At 37.4% G+C, this 19200-nt stretch overlaps 4 protein-coding genes across 5 annotated transcripts in view; all 4 read left to right on the forward strand.

Moving 5' to 3' along the window:
* Positions 1-3383, forward strand: part of cdk6 (cyclin-dependent kinase 6) — a 48023-nt gene extending 44640 nt beyond the window's left edge. Inside the window, exon 8 of the mRNA XM_044138324.1 lies at positions 138-3383. Within this exon, the coding sequence (XP_043994259.1) occupies positions 138-290 (153 nt within the window). The 3' untranslated portion in view covers positions 291-3383. The remainder of the gene's footprint in view (positions 1-137) is intronic.
* A 563-nt stretch (positions 3384-3946) lies between these two features.
* On the forward strand, positions 3947-8834 carry fam133b (family with sequence similarity 133 member B). Its single transcript, XM_044138326.1, has 11 exons — positions 3947-4101; positions 5158-5255; positions 6018-6096; positions 6307-6408; positions 6495-6527; positions 6724-6792; positions 7315-7413; positions 7504-7542; positions 7627-7716; positions 7988-8038; positions 8182-8834. The coding sequence occupies exons 1-11, from the start codon at positions 4078-4080 to the stop codon at positions 8275-8277; spliced, it is 780 nt and encodes a 259-aa protein (XP_043994261.1). The 5' UTR covers positions 3947-4077; the 3' UTR covers positions 8278-8834.
* A 1196-nt stretch (positions 8835-10030) lies between these two features.
* On the forward strand, positions 10031-12418 carry LOC122843525 (progranulin-like). Its single transcript, XM_044138327.1, has 6 exons — positions 10031-10154; positions 10331-10480; positions 10564-10866; positions 11209-11382; positions 11783-11914; positions 12127-12418. The coding sequence occupies exons 2-5, from the start codon at positions 10331-10333 to the stop codon at positions 11909-11911; spliced, it is 756 nt and encodes a 251-aa protein (XP_043994262.1). The 5' UTR covers positions 10031-10154; the 3' UTR covers positions 11912-11914; positions 12127-12418.
* A 2289-nt stretch (positions 12419-14707) lies between these two features.
* Positions 14708-18566, forward strand: LOC122843526 (progranulin-like). 2 transcript variants are annotated; one of them, XM_044138329.1, is made up of 6 exons: positions 14708-14761; positions 16646-16795; positions 16913-17215; positions 17357-17530; positions 17735-17878; positions 18066-18566. In XM_044138329.1, exons 2-6 carry the CDS (start codon positions 16646-16648, stop codon positions 18144-18146), a joined length of 852 nt encoding a protein of 283 aa, XP_043994264.1. In that variant the 5' UTR covers positions 14708-14761; the 3' UTR covers positions 18147-18566. The 2 variants fall into 2 exon arrangements, with proteins under 2 accessions (XP_043994264.1, XP_043994263.1); XM_044138328.1 differs by lacking the exon at positions 14708-14761 and adding an exon at positions 16465-16540.
* The last annotated feature ends 634 nt before the right edge of the window (positions 18567-19200 follow it).

The raw sequence follows: 19200 nt of genomic DNA on the forward strand, positions 1-19200 counted from the left end.
TAATTTCTCATCAAACTGTAAGAATGTTTCTGACTACTAACTATTCCTTCTTGTCTTCTTGTTTTGTTTTTACTTTTTTTTTGTTTTGTTTGTTTGTTTGTTGTTTTGTTTTTTTCAATTTTCTCCAACCTCTGTAGCAATTTCTCACCTTCAACCCCTCCAGGAGGATATCTGCCTTCTCTGCGTTGACTCACCCCTACTTTCAAAGCGTGGATGGTAACAGCAGGAGTCTGTACGCTACCCATTCAATCCCCAGCAACAAACCCACTATTGAGGAGAGGACAGCCTGATAGTCCTCCTTAAATCTGCAACTATCCCAAACAGTGACCATAAAAAGTATTTTTGTACCCATTTTGTATTTCTGGGTGTTTAGCAACCGAAAACCATTAATTAAGCTTTTTGACACTTACCAGTGGAAGACAGTCTTTAAGAAGCCACTGGCATAAACGTTAACCTTTTATGCTAGCAGACTGAATCTTTGTGCAGCACCTTCATTCTGTCATAATATATTTGATTTGGACTCCAGCATTGTTTAATTTTTTTTATTTTTTTTTTTAGTTGGCTAGTTTTAGACCCCTTGAAGATCTTCCCATTGCCTTGGGTTGTAAGGTTTCTCAATAAATCCTAAACATCCTGTTAAAAAAAAGTTATTTCAACATAGCGTTTCCAGCATCTGGACATGCATAAGTTAGCATGCCAAAAAGTTGACATCGGTGCTGTCCTCTTTTGTCTTTACCTTACTTTTAATTTCCAATAAGACAGCGAAGGTTCTTTAGTTTGCAGAAGTTCCTTTGTAGATGCCGGTATGTTTAATTTAAGAAACGTGAACCTGATTCCCACAGCCAACTCACAAACTTATTTAGGGTCATTCTATGCAGAGGTTTTGACGTGTACATATCCTTGTTAGAAATTGGGATTTTTGTGATGTAAATTAGGAAACCGTGTTAAATCATTCAAAAACATCACATTTATTCTGTGCAATCCAGTGGATAGGTCGCTTCAAACTCTTCAAAGTCTTAAACTGATCTAACTTTATTGATGCACCCTTTGATTAACTTTAACCAGCCAGTCTTCTTTGGTAGGAGTGTATCAGGATCCCACAAATTAACTTGGCAGTATCTGCCCTTTTTAGCTTATCAAATCCTTAAAAGAACATTGAAAGAACAGAAGACAGAAATCTTCTTTTATTATTATTATTCTTTGAATGTATCCTTGGATTCACCATGATGCTGAAAAATATCCAAACTGCTTAAGTTGAACCTAAACATGTTTTCACAAACCTTCACTTTAAGGCTGAGGACATTTATGCAACAAGATCATTGCAGCTTTTTTTTATTTTTTACCCTTCTTCCGCTGATGTTTTCACTGGACTTATGCAAGATAAATTTCACATTTTACATTACAAAACAACATTTTATCAGGGGTTTTGAGACCCAGGGTGTCTGTATGTCAAAAAGCTTAATTAACTGCAGTTTTATGTGTCATATAAATGTAAAATATGATGGGATGGAAATACTTTTTATAATCGATGTACAACACTCCTGAAAGTAATCAAAAAAACAACAACAACAACAACAACAAAAAAAACAAGATACCAAGAAGGCATGAAAGCAGATCATGCCCTTGAACCATGCAAAAAAGCTGCCCTCCCGAGAACCAATGGATCTTAATTGCTGCTTTTAGGTTGTGAAATGTTATCTAACAATGCAAATACAGACCTGCATCTTAAATCGACTCCTAGTCGAGAGGCCGGACAAGATTTAGAGACTGAAACTTCTTTATGACCAGTGTTTAGACTTTTCAGACTGCCCTTGAGGACCAGATAGGGTCCGAAGTGGACAGCGTGGTTCTTACCTGCCTTCATGCTCACTGTGGAAGTGTACCATAAGGGGATGAACAATGGGAGTGCACTTGCAAACACTCAACCCAAGCATGCTCATGTACCTATAAAGATACAAGGAATCACAAGCCAGCCTTTCACTGCCATGTTCCTCGTCATTCTAATGTTAACTATAATATTGCTGCCATCTCGTGGACACCTAGAGTAACTGCAGACAAACCAGTAGCGGGATTCTAATGGTTGCTGCGCTCTTCATGAACTCAATGGGCTGATCATAACGGTGCTGAGACAATGAAAACTGATCCTGCCACTTACTTTAAGACTTTTGAATGACTCTTTTTCCGCCATGGTGGGACTTTTTAATTATAAATTTCACTTATTTACAATCTAAATGATAGCGTAATGCACAGGCTTGCTTTCTATTGATAAAGACCCACCAGCACTATTCATTATGAACCATTTGGCAAAGTGTTATCGAAAAATATTCTGTATTTAATTTTAATTTTATTGACAAGTCTTATATGCTTTTTACTGGATTTTATGTATTTCTTTTTAGAGTTTTTCTTAATAAGCTGGGCATACGGTATTCTTACACCAAGTGCACCAACTCTGCTCAGAGTTTGTGCAAGGAATGTGTAGAAACTAGGTATTGGTACTGTACAGTGTATTTAGCTAGGTGCAACGACAGACGCTGTTGATAAAGCATATAGATATGTCAAAAAAGTGGCTAGATGTACGTAGAATAGGCGAAGGTCTGTGGAAAGTTGCATGATGAGAGCATTTTGTTTCTTGAAATTGTGGGGTTGAGTCAATGGATCTCCTTTGCTGTGGATTGATCGTGGCTATGAATCGTACAGTAGTGTTAATTATGATATGATAAATACATTTTTATTTACAGTTTTTGCTTTTACATTAATGTGCCGTTTTATTGCAATTCCGTTTTGGTTTTTTTGGTTTTTTTGATGTTTTGTTTTTGTAAACGATCAAGGAAAAGGCAACTTATGCAGAGCTGTATTTTTGTATTTTGTAGTTCTTGCAGAACAGTAACAATTTAACACTGGTCGGTTTATGTTTTTTTCAAACAGGTAGTGCTACTAGCACACACACACACACACACACACAAACAAACACACTCATTTTTCAACTCTCTCAGGATTTTTCTGGATGTCCAAACCTCTTGGGCACAGTTTGCACATCTCTTGGCTTACTAAGTGACCACATAACGATTTCTTCAGGTTTTCAGGTTTCCTATCGAGCTGTCTCATAATGGTATTTTTGATTATAGTCTACTGTTAATACTATTTATCCATTATGTTACTGTAGTCATTTCTGTTTGAAATAGACTGTTATTATCAGCAACATGTATTTGCTGAAAGGCAAGCATAACAGATTTGCTTAACTAAACACTGTGTTCATTTTCTATTTGATAGCAAGATTTCTGATGTTAAGTGCTCCATAATAAAGCTGCATAATTATAAAGCTATGATTACTTTAGAAATAGTGTTTTATAATTGAACTAGTGACAGTTTTGGTCATCAAAGTTCATAAAATAATTTCTAAGACTCACCATGTAACACATCTAAATCTCATGTCAATTGTTCATGTTTAAAAGCAGTTTAACAGTTTCAAAACCAGGAATATGGAATACATAAATACATCATATCAGTCAGATTGGCATAATGTATATGAATGCATTGGTGTCATAATATGGTGTTGCACCAGCTGAATAAAATGCAGAATTTTGCAAATGTTTTTTGGATTTGTCTATGAATGTGGTTCAATAAATCACCATAATGAAAATCACCCTTTTCATTATTACGTTTTAGTTGTACACAGTGTTTAGTACAGGTTATTATTATTATTATTATTATTATTATTATTATTATTATTATTATTATTATTATTATTATTATTATTATTATTATTATTATTATTATTATTACTGGGGGTTTACGTCTTTTGAGGGGCTCATTGGGGGTTCTTTGCCACAGTAAAGGCTAAATTTAGTAATACTGTTGTATAATTATAAAGTATGACGTTTCATTTGTTGCATAATAAAATCCAGCTTATACAGAAAAACGTATAACCCCCAGAAGGTGGCAGTATTGCCTCGACACTGATTAATGTGATTACCGTACATTCGAAGAAGGGTACATGTAGACGTTAGCTTCATTCTATGCAGTGGTTAGCCCAATGCTAGTAAAGTAACTAATGTTTTTTCTCATCATTGGCTGGATATGGGCAAAAGAGACAATCGAGTGGTAAGTGTAACTCAAGTTAGCTTAAATAACGGCAAAAATTATTTGCTCAAAATCATTTGTCAAACGACTCAAGTGAAAAACTGTTTTAGCATTAGCATTGGTGGCAACGAAGCATTTTTTTCAGTGAATATGTCAAGCTAAATATAAACACGTCGGTGTTAAATGTAAAAGGGGAGTGCAGTTGATTAAACATATATATTTATCTAACATAAGACATTGTGTTATTGAAATGAATAGCTTTATGCTAAAATGCTAACTTTAGCTCTTCATTTGTGCAGTGCGCAAACAGTGGCTGATGCAAATATGCCAAGCTGTCACATTTCAGCTTAAACCTTTACAAGTCTTTGATGTGTTTACTTGCCAATTTTGTTCATTATATTAATATTGCTCTAACGGTGACAGATATTAGTGGAAAGCCGATTTATGGGCTTTTTATTTATTTTGTGCATATGAACGAAGCCGTCGGGGCATAAACAGCTACCCTGGTTTAAAAAAAATCTAAATTATTTGTTCATGCAGTGCATGTATTTCCATTACATCTTTAAACAGTCACATCTAGAAATATTTAATGTTCTTTTATTATTATTATTATTATTATTATTATTATTATTATTATTATTATTATTATTGCATTTCAGAATGATCAAGTAAATTTTTTTGACGAGAAAAGAAAGATAATTACTCCGTTGCCTGGTGTATCCAATTTGGACTTTTTAAAAATTTAACAATTCAAATTCAAAAATACTTCGTTGTTCGGGAAAATAAATAACGATACCGTATTTAAGTTTTAAGTAGCTCACAAATTGTTAGCTAAAATGATGTTTTTCATTTGTTCATTTAAAGTAATTTTATTTTTATATGAAAACACAGTCTAAAGTTGATCGTCCAAAAGACGTTTTTGCCCAGTTGTGTACTTCTTAGAGGACAGCAGTTTTGTTGAATTTATGGCATCTTGGTCTTTCTTTCAGTAATGATTTTGATGTCCATCCAGAGTTATTTTCTTAATATCATAATGTCTTTATAACATTATATCAATGGTCTTCTGTCGTGTTTCAGGCATACATAAACCCCATTGCAGCTGCTCGAGCCAAGGGGCCTGTCCAGAACTCCGGACCAACTATACAGGATTACTTAAGCAGACCTCGACCAACATGGTTAGTTGGCAACAGAAAACAAGATGAAACAAATATGTTTGCTTACGTGAGACCCCACCTACAGTGTGTATGGGGTGTGTAATTCACACACTATGAATTACCGACACTCTGGATATAATAGCAAACATGCTAGAAGTCCAAACCATATTGTTGTTGACATTGCTATTGTGGTATGCTTGAAGAAAACTGTTGAGTCATTAGTTTAGTCATTAGTCAGAGAGAAGAGAAAATTAAGGGTTTATTATTATTATTTGAAAGCTACATGTGACTGCTTTGTTTCTGGATTCTTGTGTAATTATAAATTGAGTGAATTAAAGCACAAGCACAGTTATCTGGGTCCTTCATGTGTCCATCTAAAATGTGAGCTCTCCCAAGCTTTCCTTCTGCAAGCATAAATGGCAATAAAAGACAGGAGGTGTAAAATGATTTTGCTACCTGTCAGCAGAAAACTTCTGTCCTGCAAGACTCATCTCGTGACATGACCCCTTTATAAAAGACATAAATCTAGATTCAATACAGAGCATTTCTGAAGTGTTATCCATTTCATAAATGTAACTTTTGCACAAAATTAATGCCTATGTCTGGTTTGAAGTGAACGCGGTGCTTAAAAATCACTACATATCATGATTTCATGTGGCTGTTAAAAATGAAAAGGCTCTTGCATCCTTTTTTTTTTTTTTTTTTTTCCACAAATAGAATGCATTATTTTTGAAAGTTTCAACGTTGTCGCATTCTGAAACGTGTTCACCTTGTGTCGAACAGGGAAGAGCTAAAGGAGCAGCTGGAGAAGAAGAAAAAGGGATCTCGGGCCCTGGCTGACTTTGAAGACAAAATGAATGAGGTAATGTTGAAGTAACCTCCACAGATCCCACTCCCATCTGTGCAGTAGCAGCCAGTGGTGTAGACGCGTCAATCCACTGGTTTCAAATGATCACGACCAAATATTTCACTCGCTTCTCTTGTTAACGAATGGACAACGTTGAAGTCGCAATAACGTTCCGTGATCTGCCTGAATCACATCTGTTGTCGACCTCCGTAATGTTGTTTGCAGAGATGGAAGAAAGAACTGGCTAAAAACCGAGAAAAAAGGCTCGGGGACAAAGAACGGGACAAAAAGTCTATGGATAGCGAGGACAAGAAAGACAAAAAAGAGGTGTGTAATCAGAGTTTTTGGATGATGATCCCATTGAGCCACGCTTACTCAACCAAGGTCTTCTTTGCTTTTGCACATGCATCCAGAAAAAGAAGAAGGAGAAGAAGAAGTCTAGCAGGGTGAGGAGAGACTTCCAGTATTTTGGTTGGCAACTTTACCGCGCTAATCCTCTTCCCTCACTCCCACACACACACACACACGCACACACAAATACGTGGTTTCCAGATTTGAAGAATCTGACTTGATCTACTTGATTACAGTCAATTGTATTGGCTCAAATCTCACGAACCCTGCTTTTAATGTGTTTTGCTCAAGCATTCTTCATCTTCCTCCTCATCGAGTTCTGATTCCTCCAGCAGCTCTTCTTCAGAGTCCGAAGACGAGGTAAGTCATGCCTTGAGATATTTAGTAAAAACAGACGTGTAACTGCACTATTCAATTTAAAATCTAATCCTAATCTGCTCCCTGGGATTCTAATTGCTACATTTTAGTTGTTGTGATGTCTGTCTAGCCAATATAAATACATATTACACAGCTCACATTAGAATTGTTTATAAGCTGGTACCCTGGTCAGATTGGATTTTAATAACGTCAGTAAATGAAAGTGTCGACTTTTTGATTGTGTAAATTCAATATGTTTTTGCCTGATTAAGAAGCCGTTTCTTCAAAAGTTGATTGGAAATAAAGCTGACTATCATTAATCTAGTCTAATAAGAGCTACAGATTTTTTTCTTTTTTTTTTAGCTGTAGATGTGAACGAGGTTAATGCTAGTAATCATTAATCTAGTCTGGGATTTCAATTTTGTCCCCGTTTCAATTCTGCAAACCAGTTGGTCGGCCATTTTGTGACCACTGAACACAAATTTAATAACTTTTTTTGAAACGAAGTTGTACGTTTTCACACAGGATGAAAAGAAGAGCATAAAGAAAAAACGGAAACGCAAGCGATCTTCAGCCAAGAGACCATCGGACATCTCGGATGACGATTCGGACGCTGAAATCAAGGTTTTCCTTTTTAGAATGATTCGTTCTGCCCTTTTTAAGGCACTTAGATAAAAAAAAGAAATCTTAAAACTGTTCTATTTCTTTCCTAAGAAAAGGAAACGGATCAGGGAAGATGGAGAGAAAGACAAGGTAATTTGCCTGAACCATAAAGCTATAGAAGATTTGAAGTCAATGAAACGTTACAAAAACGATGGTAAACCTTTCCTCCATCAGGATGAAAAGGAGCGTAAAAGAAAAAGGAAGACAGAGCGAAGTCACAAAGACTCCTCATCAGAATCGACTGTTGGCACAGATTGGGATGAGGTATTATTTATCGTTGCATTTATTATATTATTGCAGGAACTGACTGACTCAGTTCTACGTGCAGAATTCAGTAAAATGTAAATAGTATTTTATTATTATTATTATTATCTCAAAACATGCATAAGCATTCGTACATCTCTACTGCATGGTTTAAAAGTCCCTCTGTCAAACTGCTAAAGTTTTCCTCACTGTAAATTAGGAAACGTCACTGACAATAATATTTTAGGAGGTGTTGTAGCCGAACATTAATCAACTTTTATTACTTTTATAGGTTGAACCCAAGAAGAAAAAGAGAAGTAGCGAGGAGAGGGAGAAATTCACTGTAAGCAATTTTGGTTATTAACCCCCATCAAAAAAAAACTAAAAACAAGTGTCTTATTATTTTATACATTGGCATTTTAAGTCACGTAGAGTGCTATATATAAGTGCAGTTATTTGTTGAACAAAATATATTTCTGGTTCTAGGTAAAATCCAAGAAGAAGAGGAAAAAGAAGCACAAAAAGCACGGCAGAAAAAAGAAAAAGAAGACAACATCTCAGTCGGACTCGGAGCTTGACTAAAAGCCGTATCGTTACAGTGCTCTTGTTTTCCTCGCACTTCACCAGTGTCATTTTGCCTTTGATTGTGGAAAAGGTTTTTTCACCCAGCTGCAGTCATCAGGATTGAAAAAACGTTGAAATAAGACGTAATGCTGAGGTCCTTCTGTATTTGGAGTCGAGACGAGGGAACTACCGGTACATTTTATTTTATTTTTTTCTCTCCAGCAAGGTTTTTATTTTTTATTTTTTTTGTAGATTTTGAGGATTGAGATGATTAAATTTTTATTACGTTTCTTTCCCATGCATTTGGCTCTAAGTCTGTATGCTTTTTTTCCCGCCCTGCTTCATACCTCACATCTTCCTCCACTACACAAGGCTGTTCTGCCGGTGCCCATGTCATGCATGTAAATCCTGATGTCTTGCCAGCCTCATATTGAAGTTGGATCTGTTATAGGATGTTAGCCACGCAGGTAATAGTAAACTCAAGAGATTCTTGTTTTGTTCAGCAAGATGTTACATTGCAGTGTAAATGTATAAACTACAAGAATTCAACAAATAAAAAGTGTTGTTTTAACTTATTTTTTTCTCTTTTGGCTTTATCTGCTTGAAACTTCAAGTGTAATACAAGTGATTCTTTTTTTTGTGTGTGTGTGTGATTCTGTAACATATTTGACATTGCAATATCATCCAGGCCAAGTTTCACTTAGAATAAATTCCTAGATGTTTTATGTGTACAAGCAGAGCTAAAAACATGAACATACTGTAGGGAAAAAAAATCTATTACATCAGTCATTTCAGAAAGGGTATGTAGATTTTTTTACACTTTGAAGTATTTCAGGTCTTTATTGTAATTTGTGTAATTACGGCTTACAGGAAAAAAAACATAATTGACTGTTTTAGACAACTTGTGAAAAACAGCATATTTATGGGAATTTGAGGGGATGAAAAGCATTTGGTAGGAATATGTGGAACATGGATAACTGTGGTCTTATGATGGTTGTTGAGCAAAGTCCATTCAACAATTTGGTAGATCTTCACGAGAAGTGAAGTGAATTAAGAACCACTTTATACAGACAAATTCTGTATATGAGCTAAAATGTTGCATTCCTTGTATCAGGTCACTCATGAACCATAAATGAAGTCAGAAGCAAGCGTAGGGAAATTGAGCTTGGAGCATAAAGATGGTATATAGACAAGGAATTGTACCTTCAGAGGGCAACACGGAAATACGCAGGACAAACAACAAAGCACTGAGAACAGTTTAAAGATAATTTACCCAGCAGTCACGTAGAAACTGCGTCATTGTGCTGTGACATGAATGTCAAGAGTGTTCAAAAACAAAATGCAAAAAAAAAAAAAAAAGATTTAAGAGTGCTTCAACTTTGCTAGAGATGAAACCCCCTTGCACTTAAAAATAAAACAGACTGGCTATTAAGACTTTGGGGAATTTGTACCTTAAAGTAAATTATATAAACCCAGAGGAATCTGTGCATGAGATCAGACTAAAACATTAAGGTTGAACTTCTTTAAAAACAAACCTGACTCTGTAGTTGAAACTGTTGCACTGGCTTAGGGTGATGTAGGATGAGGTCACAGTGGGTGTACAAATCCAGGTTTATTACACTCTGTCATCATGCTTTGAATCACTATTGTGTTTGAGTCTTGTGACTGGGAAACAGTGTGATGTACCAAAGGTCAATAATACCGCCTGATAATGTATGTCATGCTCATCGAGGTAGGTTTTTGGGGGAGTGTTTTCCTCCCTGGTAATAATTAATCAACAAACCTAAAGAAATGCTTTTCTGGCTTTGTATCAATGGGAGTGTCCAGTGTTGTATATAAAGAGCAACTTGCCAACCTTGTGACAAGAAGCTGTTGTGTCACTTCGTGTGCAGAAGGTAAGAAATGACAAATATCTTAAAATCAACATTTTTTTTTTGCTTTTTTGTTTTACTCTGATGCAATGTGTTATAAACTATCCAGTTACTTTGTCTTGACCTGTGAACAAAAGTTGAATTGCAAAGATAATGGTGCAAACATGAAACAAAAGCAACTCTCTCCCTTTTTCCACCAGATGTTGAGCACCACTTTGTGGCTGTGTGTCGGAGTCTTTCTGTGGGGCTCTGCTTTCTGCGACGTCAAATGTCCCGATGGATCTTCCTGTGCTGATTTGTCGACATGCTGCCTGACTCCTTATGGATATGGCTGCTGTCCATATCCAAAAGTAAGCCACATGCCTTCAACCATCATGACCTTTAATCACCTGGTGCCAGTTATTCTTATTGAGTGTTTTTGACTTTTCCACAGGCTGTGTGCTGTGCTGACCTAGCCCACTGCTGCCCCTATGGATATCGCTGTGACCTTGCCTCACAGATGTGTGTGAAGCAATACCAGCCATGGATCAGGATACCGATGGTGAAGAAAGTGGCTGCAGAGGTTCCAAGCACCCCTGATCTGTCTCTGACCCCCTTAGAGGAGGTGGAAGACAACAACGTCCCTGACCAGATAAAGAGCTCAGTTGTCTACTGTGACAACTTTTATTATTGTCCTGATGGTACGACTTGCTGTAGACATCCGAAGGGTGCCTGGTTCTGCTGTCCATACTCTCCTGTGAGTAGATCTGTGAGCTGAAAAGTGTCTCTTGTCACAAAGGGATTGATAGGACATACAGTGAGGACAATAAGTATTCAGCACGTCGATGTTTGCACAGGTTTAAATATTTCTAATGAGGCCATTGGCATAAAATTCACAGCAAAGCAACTTGAGTAATCTTCACTTAGAAACACATCAAAGCAGATTAGCTCCCAAATGGAGTAAAGGGGGGGGAAAAAATTTTTTAAAGCTGAATGCAAATTTTACCTACTGTATTTTCTTTCACCGCCTATGGATCTGTTTTGCAACTGTGCAAGAAGGCTACCGTTTTTGAATATCACTGCATCTGTTGTCTTGTAGGGAAGATGTTGCCTGGACGGCTACCACTGTTGTCCATACGGTTATGACTGTGATCTCACTTACACTCACTGCATCAGGCAAGGCCTGGAGTATCCGTTCAACTACAAAAAAGCTCTGACTTCAGTCCCTGCCTCTTTCCTTGCAGCATCTGAAGACCAAAACAACGAGCAGGAGGTAAAATCTATGACTCTGTCTTTAGCCAGGATCCGTTGCACAAGCATTCACGAGTCTTTAATTTCATCTCATGTTATGATGTTACAACCAAAAACTCTGATGTAACACATCATCCCCATGTTGAAACATAGTAGTGGCAGCATTGTGATTTTTAACCATTCTCTTTTGTCCTTTTATCTCATTGTTACTGCTCCCCCTAGTGGTTTGCATATGTATAGGCCTGCTCTATTACGTTAATAAGCCGCATTTTGTAAAACAAAAACAAATTTTTAAGTGTTTGGAGGATTCAAATTTTTGAAACTATCGTATTAATGTGTTGCGAATGAAACATACTGATGCTAAAATATGTAGCTAGGAGACAAAAAAATAAATAAAAATGAGGTTATCCTTACTTTTACAGACAATATTTACAGCTCAAAGAGAAGCGAGTGAGCAGGGAGTTATTCGCTGTGATGATCAGTTTTACTGCCCAAATGGTTCACGTTGCTGTAAGGGACTCAAAGCCCAGTGGAACTGCTGTCCTAACTAATGGGTACGGTTCATTTTTCTGTTCGATTGTTCAGGAATAATTGAATTTTGACATTTAGTCCTGTCATACTGCACATTTCCAGATGTGGTGGGACAAGTAATAGCAAGAGCCAATTGCGAAGATTGTAACTCTGTTTTTACCAAATATAGAGAAATGAATGTGCTGAGTGGAAAAGATTTGTCCTTATTTATCGCTGATACTGAATCTAATTTCAGGGTTTTTGCTGTTCTGATGGTCAGCATAAAATCATGGAGCCTCCTTCTCCACCACATGCGGAAGACAGAAGATGATGACCACATGAACACTCCAAAAATACTCAGATCACATTATTCATTTTTACTTGGCCACTTTTTCTCCAATGATAAGTAAACATTCCCAATAGTAAACATTCTCACTGTGTCTCACTGTCTCACTTTGGTTTTGTACTGATTATTATGACTGTCATATATATGTTACTTCAGGTGAATGTTTAGCAACAAGGAACAATAAAGAATTGGTGTGACTTTCTCCATTGTTGTTGCTCAATTTAGCATAAAATAAGTGACTGCATAAATATTCCCCACCTTCAGTATTTATTACACAGCAATCACAGCATGGAGTCTATGTGGAGAGGTTTCAGTCAGGTGTGCACATCTGAGCGCTGCGATTTCACGCCATTCTTCTTGTTATCCTGCTCAAGCTCTGTCATGTTGTGCTGTGATCAGTTGTCAGAAGCCCTGTTCCAGTCCTGCTATAAATTATCTTAGATTGAAGTCTTGGCTTTCACTAGGCCCCTTGAGAACATCTTTCTAGTTGTCTTCAAACCACTTCTGCTGGGTCCTTCAGGTTGTTGTCATGCTGGAAAACAAATCTTCACCGAAGCTTCAGTTCTCTTGCAGATGGAAACAAATTGTTCTCCAGGACTATGTTTTGCTATATTTTTACCTTCTACTTTGAAGGAGATGAATATTTGAAATTGTTTTGTGGAAATATATTTTTTTTCTTTACTAAAGTAGTTTATTTTATTTATATTTGTCGTTCAAAATGTCAGATTTGTTGATCATGACTGATTTGTTAAAGCAATCAAAAGGCAAAAAATCATCCACGGGGGCGAATGATTTTTATGGGCATTGTATTTTAAATTTTCCAGGCCTTTTCTAGGCTGAAACAACCAGCACAGGGTGTGCAGAAGAGCCAGACCGTGCAAGCATCAGCATGTAGGATATTATAAGCTAATAAGGTATCAAAACACTCCTGTTAACGGTGGTTGGTGCACATGCTGGTCCTCAGGCTGTTCTACAGTAAGTGCAGTGCTGTGTTTTTAACTCTGTTCACCCTGGTTTGAACCTCCAACTAATACACATGCAGCACATAAACCAGCATTGCCGTTTTTGTTTTCTGAACCAACTGATCTAATAGCAGCATTGGTAGCTCACATCCTTCTGTCCAGATGAAAAAAAGCAACGAGGCTTCTGTCTGATTTCCTGGTTCTGTGGAAATTGTCTGATTCAGAACGCTGTGCAGCCATGGAAGCTGCGGAAACTTGCACAACCAGAATAAACACTGGTTGCCAAACAGATCAACTGCAACTGGGCAAGGACTGAAACTGATTCTTTGATACTTCCTCCTGTTAATCCCATAAAGCTGCTTTACAAAAACTCTATTAAAAGAACCAAAAGATCGTTTTCTATTTGAAAATAATATAAATTAATATATTTTTGGTAATATATACCCTCCCTTTAATTTTAACTTTGTAGGAGACATTACAACTGAAAATGGGTGCACTGCTCATTTAGCAGTTGGAAACAAAACTTTAGTCTGAAATGTATTCATGGTGATTGATTTAGAACTTCCTCTTAGACCTGAATGTAAAAACTTCATTATTGTGAAACAGTAAAACATTCCAGGCACTCGTGCTTTTTGTTTTGTCGTGGGGTGCAGCTAACCCAAGACTTCTTCTTTCTGCAAATGTTATTTAAACGGTTATTCTTCCCACAGACTGAACCCAAGAGAAAAAGGAGAAGTAAGGAGGAGAAGGGAAAATTGACTTGAGGTCAATTTGTTAATAACCTTCACCACACAACCATGCAAACACAGGGTCCTTACAGTAAAGGAAAGGTCATATATAAAACTGCAATAAAACATGGGCTTCTATACTTAGTTAAACTTATTATAGATTTTTAAATGTTTCAAACATAATGGATACTCAAACGTTTTGAATTTCCTTTTCAAGTAACAGGTTTAGACATGCCACAAGCCTAACAGTTTCATTTTTCCTTATAATGCCTTAGTGCAAAAGCAAAGTGAAGTGTGTTTCTCCAGGAGGTCATTGTATTGCACTGACAACATAAAATGATAAAATAACAGACGGAGGAGCTTGACTCTTTAACGGTTTACACATAGGGGTTCAAAACATGATAAAAGTCTCTTAATTATATAACCATTTTTGATGTGGAAAGGTGGATTCGCAGCTTTTAGATAAATGCTGTTATATGAAAATTTTAAGTTTTGGGTTCATTTGCATGCAGATTTGTAAACTGTTAAAATCCAGGAATACATTGCAGAAGGAATGTCTGTGTTCTTTAAAATAAAAGTCTACAACTCTAGAGTGTCTTTGGCATGTTTCTACATTCTTCATGGTGTTTGACTTAGACTTTTTGGCCCGGTCTTGTGACTGAACGATTGCATGTGCGCCTCTAGCCTTGTACAGTGATTACAACACCCATCTCCGCTGTTAAGCTGAAAATGTTCCTCTTGACTATGTGCAGAGGGAGGGTCTACTTTCTGCTATAAAGAGTGAGTGTGACGTACCATTTAAAGGAAGTGTGAACCTTGTGACAGGAAGCGTTTCAATCACTTCATTGGCAGAAGGTAATACTTCAATAAATCTCAATGAATTTTTTCTTTTTTCTTTCTTTTTTTTACATGTAGCTGTTTTATTAACCATAATTTACAGCTACGGTGAAAGCTTCACTTAAAAAAACGCCATTGGCCTGAATATCCTGTTCTGACTTTTGTTGATTTATTTGAATCATTCTGTTTTTGATCAACTTGACCTGAAACATGATATTCAGTGCTACTAACTTTTAAACAGCAAGAATCGTGTGTGTGTGTGTGTGCGTGTGTGTACATGCAGGTTCAAATGTACACAAACACCCGTCTGGTTTATATTTGGTTAAATGTCTAGCAAGTTTCACTTTGACTGCAAGCATTTTGTCAACATCAGCAAGCGTGTGGCGCAGTTCTGCCTGGATATATCATCTGGGTACATAATTTGAATTGGTTGCCACAAACTTGACTTTAATGGGTGTAAATTGCATTCCTAGAATAAGTTGGGACTACTTCAGAAGCTTCCTGTCAGCCTGCTTCGTCTGTTTCAATGTTGGTTTTCTTCTTGTGTGTTTGGGATTATTTTCCCAAACACATACAATTATTAAGCATGCTGATGGCTGCTTAATTCTTGGTACAGTGTTTGAATTTTGTCTCATGTGACCACGAAACATTTCTCTTGATACAGTTGACTTGTCGATGTGGAGTGTGAAGTGAAGCTAGAAGTGGTCTATTTTGAGGCAGGTGTTTCTATCTTGTCTCACATCCTCTTAGTTTATAGTAATTTCAAACTGGCTTCAAAGTCGACTAAGGCAGCTGTTTTTCTGCAGTTTCTTTTACACTGTAGAAAATGACTCATTTGTTGAATTATTTTCCATCCGACGGTGGTAGCTTGGTGCAGTTCGGATTAATGGTTGAACCTCGGACACAGTTGGATGTTACAACAGAAAAGTGATCCATAACACACTGGGAAGCTTGTTTCTCAAAGCCCTGACCTTAACCCCACTAAAGATTTATAGAGACTGCTGAAATGCTCAGTTATTCTATATTTGGTGATGAGACTGGGAGTAAACATGACCCACATTTCTGAGTGGGTCATGTTTTTTAATTTTGTAATATGGCTTAAAACAGGGCTTACAATGATCACTGACCTGTTTAGGAATGCGGAATAACTTAAACCTTTTGAGTAATAATGAACTGAACAGCGCAAACTAAATGTCAGCGGAGCCACTTCTGTGTTGGCTTGAGAAGGTTCCTGTTGGTCGTGGGAAAATGATTCAGCCTCTTTTAATGCTAGCAAGGAAAGCCATGAACTTGAAATGGCTCAGAAGGTCTTGGCTTTTTTTGTCGTTGGGTCATATTTGTGACATAGGTTAATCAAAATAGAAAAAGAAGAAACAGGAACAAGAAAGAAGCAGAGTAACAATTTATACCGGTTATATTCGCAACCTTTCTGCGGACCGTGGGGAGCGGGGGGGGTGGGAGGGGTGTGTGCGCATTGTGAGGATCGAGACCGACGCCGACTCATTCTGCTGCATGTTGGCGCGCAAGACGTAACCGACAGCATCCGGTTTAGGATTTTCAAAATTAAAGCTCATCCGGACTCAATACATAGAACGGACATATTTAATTATTTCTTGCGCGGCCCGGAGGTTGGGGACCACTGCCTTAAGGGACATAAGTCATCTAGAACTGGTCCCCATTTTGTAAACCTTTCTTCCCACTTATCCCCAATATTTCAATAGGATTTAGATCAGGGAAACATTGAAGGTGGTCCAAAAAACAGATATTACAGTCCTGGAGGAAGCCTTTGTCAGACAGGTGCTGTGAAGTGCAGTGTTGTCCTGTTGAAATAAACAATCAAATTTCTAAAAACTGCAGCTGCTCATACTAGAAAAATTAATACTGACTTTCTCTCTCCATTAGATGTTGAGGATGACTGTGTGGCTTTGTGTAGGAGTGTTTCTGTGGGGCTTTGCTTCTTGCTCCATCAGATGTCCTGATGGGAGCTCCTGCTCTAATATGGAAACCTGTTGCCAAACTGTTCATGGATATAGCTGCTGTCCATATCCAAAGGTACGTCACATTCTTTTAAACACTGAAACGTTTAAGTCACTGGTGTGGTGATGTAGTAGTAGGCTTAAAAAAAACTTGTGTTGCTGATTCTCTGTCCTTGCATTTGTCTGGGTGAAGGCTGTCTGCTGCAGTGACCTAGCCCACTGCTGTCCCTCAGGTTATAGCTGTGACCTTGCCACTCAGACGTGTGTGAAGCAATACCAACCATGGATCACCATACCGATTGTGAGGAAAGTGGCTGCAGAGGTGTCGAGCACCCCTGATCTCTCTCTGACCCCTTTTGAGGAGGTCAAACAAAACAATTCCCCAGAACAATTAAAAAGTTCAGGTGTTTACTGTGACAGCTATACCATGTGTCCTGATGGCACGACTTGCTGTAAACACCCAAAGAGTGGCTGGTCCTGCTGCCCCTTCTCTCCTGTAAGTAGACCTGCAAACTGATGAGCAATTAATCACTTTCTGGGAGAAATTCCTTTTTTTTTCTTCTTTTCAATCCAGTTCTTGAAAGCATGTTTTGCTGTTCTTGAACTAATTTCTACATACGTTGTTTTTGTCTTGTAGGCCAAATGTTGCCTGGACGGCTTCCACTGTTGTCCGTACGGTTATGACTGTGACCACACTTACACTCAATGTGTCAGAGAAGGACTGGAGGATCTGTTCACCTACAAAAAATTTCTGACTTCAGTCCCAGCCTATCTTCTTTCAGTCTCTGAGAACAAAAGCACTAAGAAGGAGGTATACTACAGTATGGCAGCTTTTCTTTCCATTTATATTTCTGCTCCCCTTAGCGGCCACAAATGTATAGCACCTTTAAAAAATATAAAAATAAAGATTGACAAAAATGAAAATTAAAAATACATTTAAACAGATACAGAAAAAATGGTCAGCTTGTTTGTTTAGTTTTTATCTAATTTTTGTTTTTCTACCTTAATTTTGCAGACAGCACTGACAGCTCTGACAGAAGCCAGTGTGAGCTCCTTCAATCAGGGAGTCATTCGCTGTGATGACAAATTTTACTGCCCGGATGGCTCAAGTTGCTGCAAGGGACCCAAAGACAAGTGGAACTGCTGTCCTTACCCACTGGTATGACTTACAAAACTGTTCTGTTATTTGGGAATCATTGGCATGCGCTAGTTATGTGCTTAAAGCAAAAAGTAATTTGGGATACAGAAACTCTATCTGTTCTGTCCAGAAATATAGAATGAATATTGCTGGATTGCTAGAAATATTTTGTGACTGCTTTTGTTTTAACTCTGTGAATAATTTTCAGGGCGTGTGCTGTGCGGATGGTAAGCACTGCTGTGAGTATGGATACCAATGTAACCCCTCTTCCTCCAAATGCACAACATAGAACACATGAAGACGACTTGGACACATCAAAAGCACTGAAATTGCATTATTTGTTTGTACTTGGAGAGTTTTACTCTCGGTTTTTGCTCAACATTTCCAATAAAGTCATTTAATGCCTTATTACCTCATGTAGGTTGTCTCCAGATGACAGTTTTCTGAGATTATTATGAGGGTCTATCTGCTTTCAAGCTTGGTCAGGTCAAAGCTTTTTGACTGAAAACATATTTAGAGATGCAAAAAATGACAGCTTATACCAGCTTCTTATTTTCATTAACTGTTTCTAAGTTTTCTCCTGTTCATTATGACCTGCTTTGCAAATTAAAATGAGGAACGAATATTTTATGACATTTCAAATGTTGACAATTAGAATTGAATTGCAGATTGTTCTTGTTTAAATAAAGTTACATACCTTTGTCAAAAATGTTTGTCACTTGCCAAAAGTTGATCATGATTTTCATATTTTACAAGCACTGTCTCTACCTTTCTGTAATATATTTGTTGTCAACTGAATGATAGAAAGACTGGGGAAGAATAAATATACGGAACATGAACATCTGGACAGTTTTACATGTAATGCTCAAAGACCAACTGCTGCATGCTTGTAGGCATTTGGGTAAGAAATGCCTACAAGCATGCAGCAAACAGGCAAGCATACATACTAAATGAAGAAGTAGGCAGAATAATTGAGTAGGCCAATGTCAAAATAAATCATACAGCAACAACACAAAGTATTGGGGTTGTGCCTTTACACATGGACTTCTGTAACATACTATTTTTAAAGCACAGGCTGTCCTGACAGAGACCCACAATATAGTCCCCCTACAACATTATGCGCTCTTCATTAAGCTAACAGTAAACTGGCAGCTACCTGACTGGAACCAAAAAATAGACTCTTTAAAATATATGTTGGCCGTGGTGATTTACCTTGATTGCGTGGCTAAACTGTACACAGTAATGTACTGCATTACGATTTGTAATGTGTATTAAGAGTACATGAGCTTTAATGAATTGTTTTTTGCAGACACCACTGACTAAGTTAACTGATACCAGTAGCA

The sequence above is a fragment of the Gambusia affinis genome, linkage group LG14, assembly GCF_019740435.1.
Source record: "Gambusia affinis linkage group LG14, SWU_Gaff_1.0, whole genome shotgun sequence".
In the NCBI taxonomy this organism is placed as follows: domain Eukaryota; kingdom Metazoa; phylum Chordata; class Actinopteri; order Cyprinodontiformes; family Poeciliidae; genus Gambusia; species Gambusia affinis.

Excerpts from the sequence above, each read along its gene's own strand:
- LOC122843525 (XM_044138327.1), top strand. The coding sequence starts at position 10,331 with ATGTTGAGCACCACTTTGTGGCTGTGTGTCGGAGTCTTTCTGTGGGGC. Across the intron at positions 10,481-10,563 it reads GCTGCTGTCCATATCCAAAA|GCTGTGTGCTGTGCTGACCT; the intron begins GTAAGCCACATG and ends ACTTTTCCACAG. Across the intron at positions 11,383-11,782 it reads ACCAAAACAACGAGCAGGAG|ACAATATTTACAGCTCAAAG; the intron begins GTAAAATCTATG and ends TTACTTTTACAG.
- fam133b (XM_044138326.1), top strand. The coding sequence starts at position 4,078 with ATGGGCAAAAGAGACAATCGAGTG. Across the intron at positions 6,528-6,723 it reads AGAAGAAGAAGTCTAGCAGG|CATTCTTCATCTTCCTCCTC; the intron begins GTGAGGAGAGAC and ends GTTTTGCTCAAG. Across the intron at positions 8,039-8,181 it reads AGGAGAGGGAGAAATTCACT|GTAAAATCCAAGAAGAAGAG; the intron begins GTAAGCAATTTT and ends TTCTGGTTCTAG.
- LOC122843526 (XM_044138329.1), top strand. The coding sequence starts at position 16,646 with ATGTTGAGGATGACTGTGTGGCTTTGTGTAGGAGTGTTTCTGTGGGGC. Across the intron at positions 16,796-16,912 it reads GCTGCTGTCCATATCCAAAG|GCTGTCTGCTGCAGTGACCT; the intron begins GTACGTCACATT and ends GTCTGGGTGAAG. Across the intron at positions 17,879-18,065 it reads ACTGCTGTCCTTACCCACTG|GGCGTGTGCTGTGCGGATGG; the intron begins GTATGACTTACA and ends AATAATTTTCAG.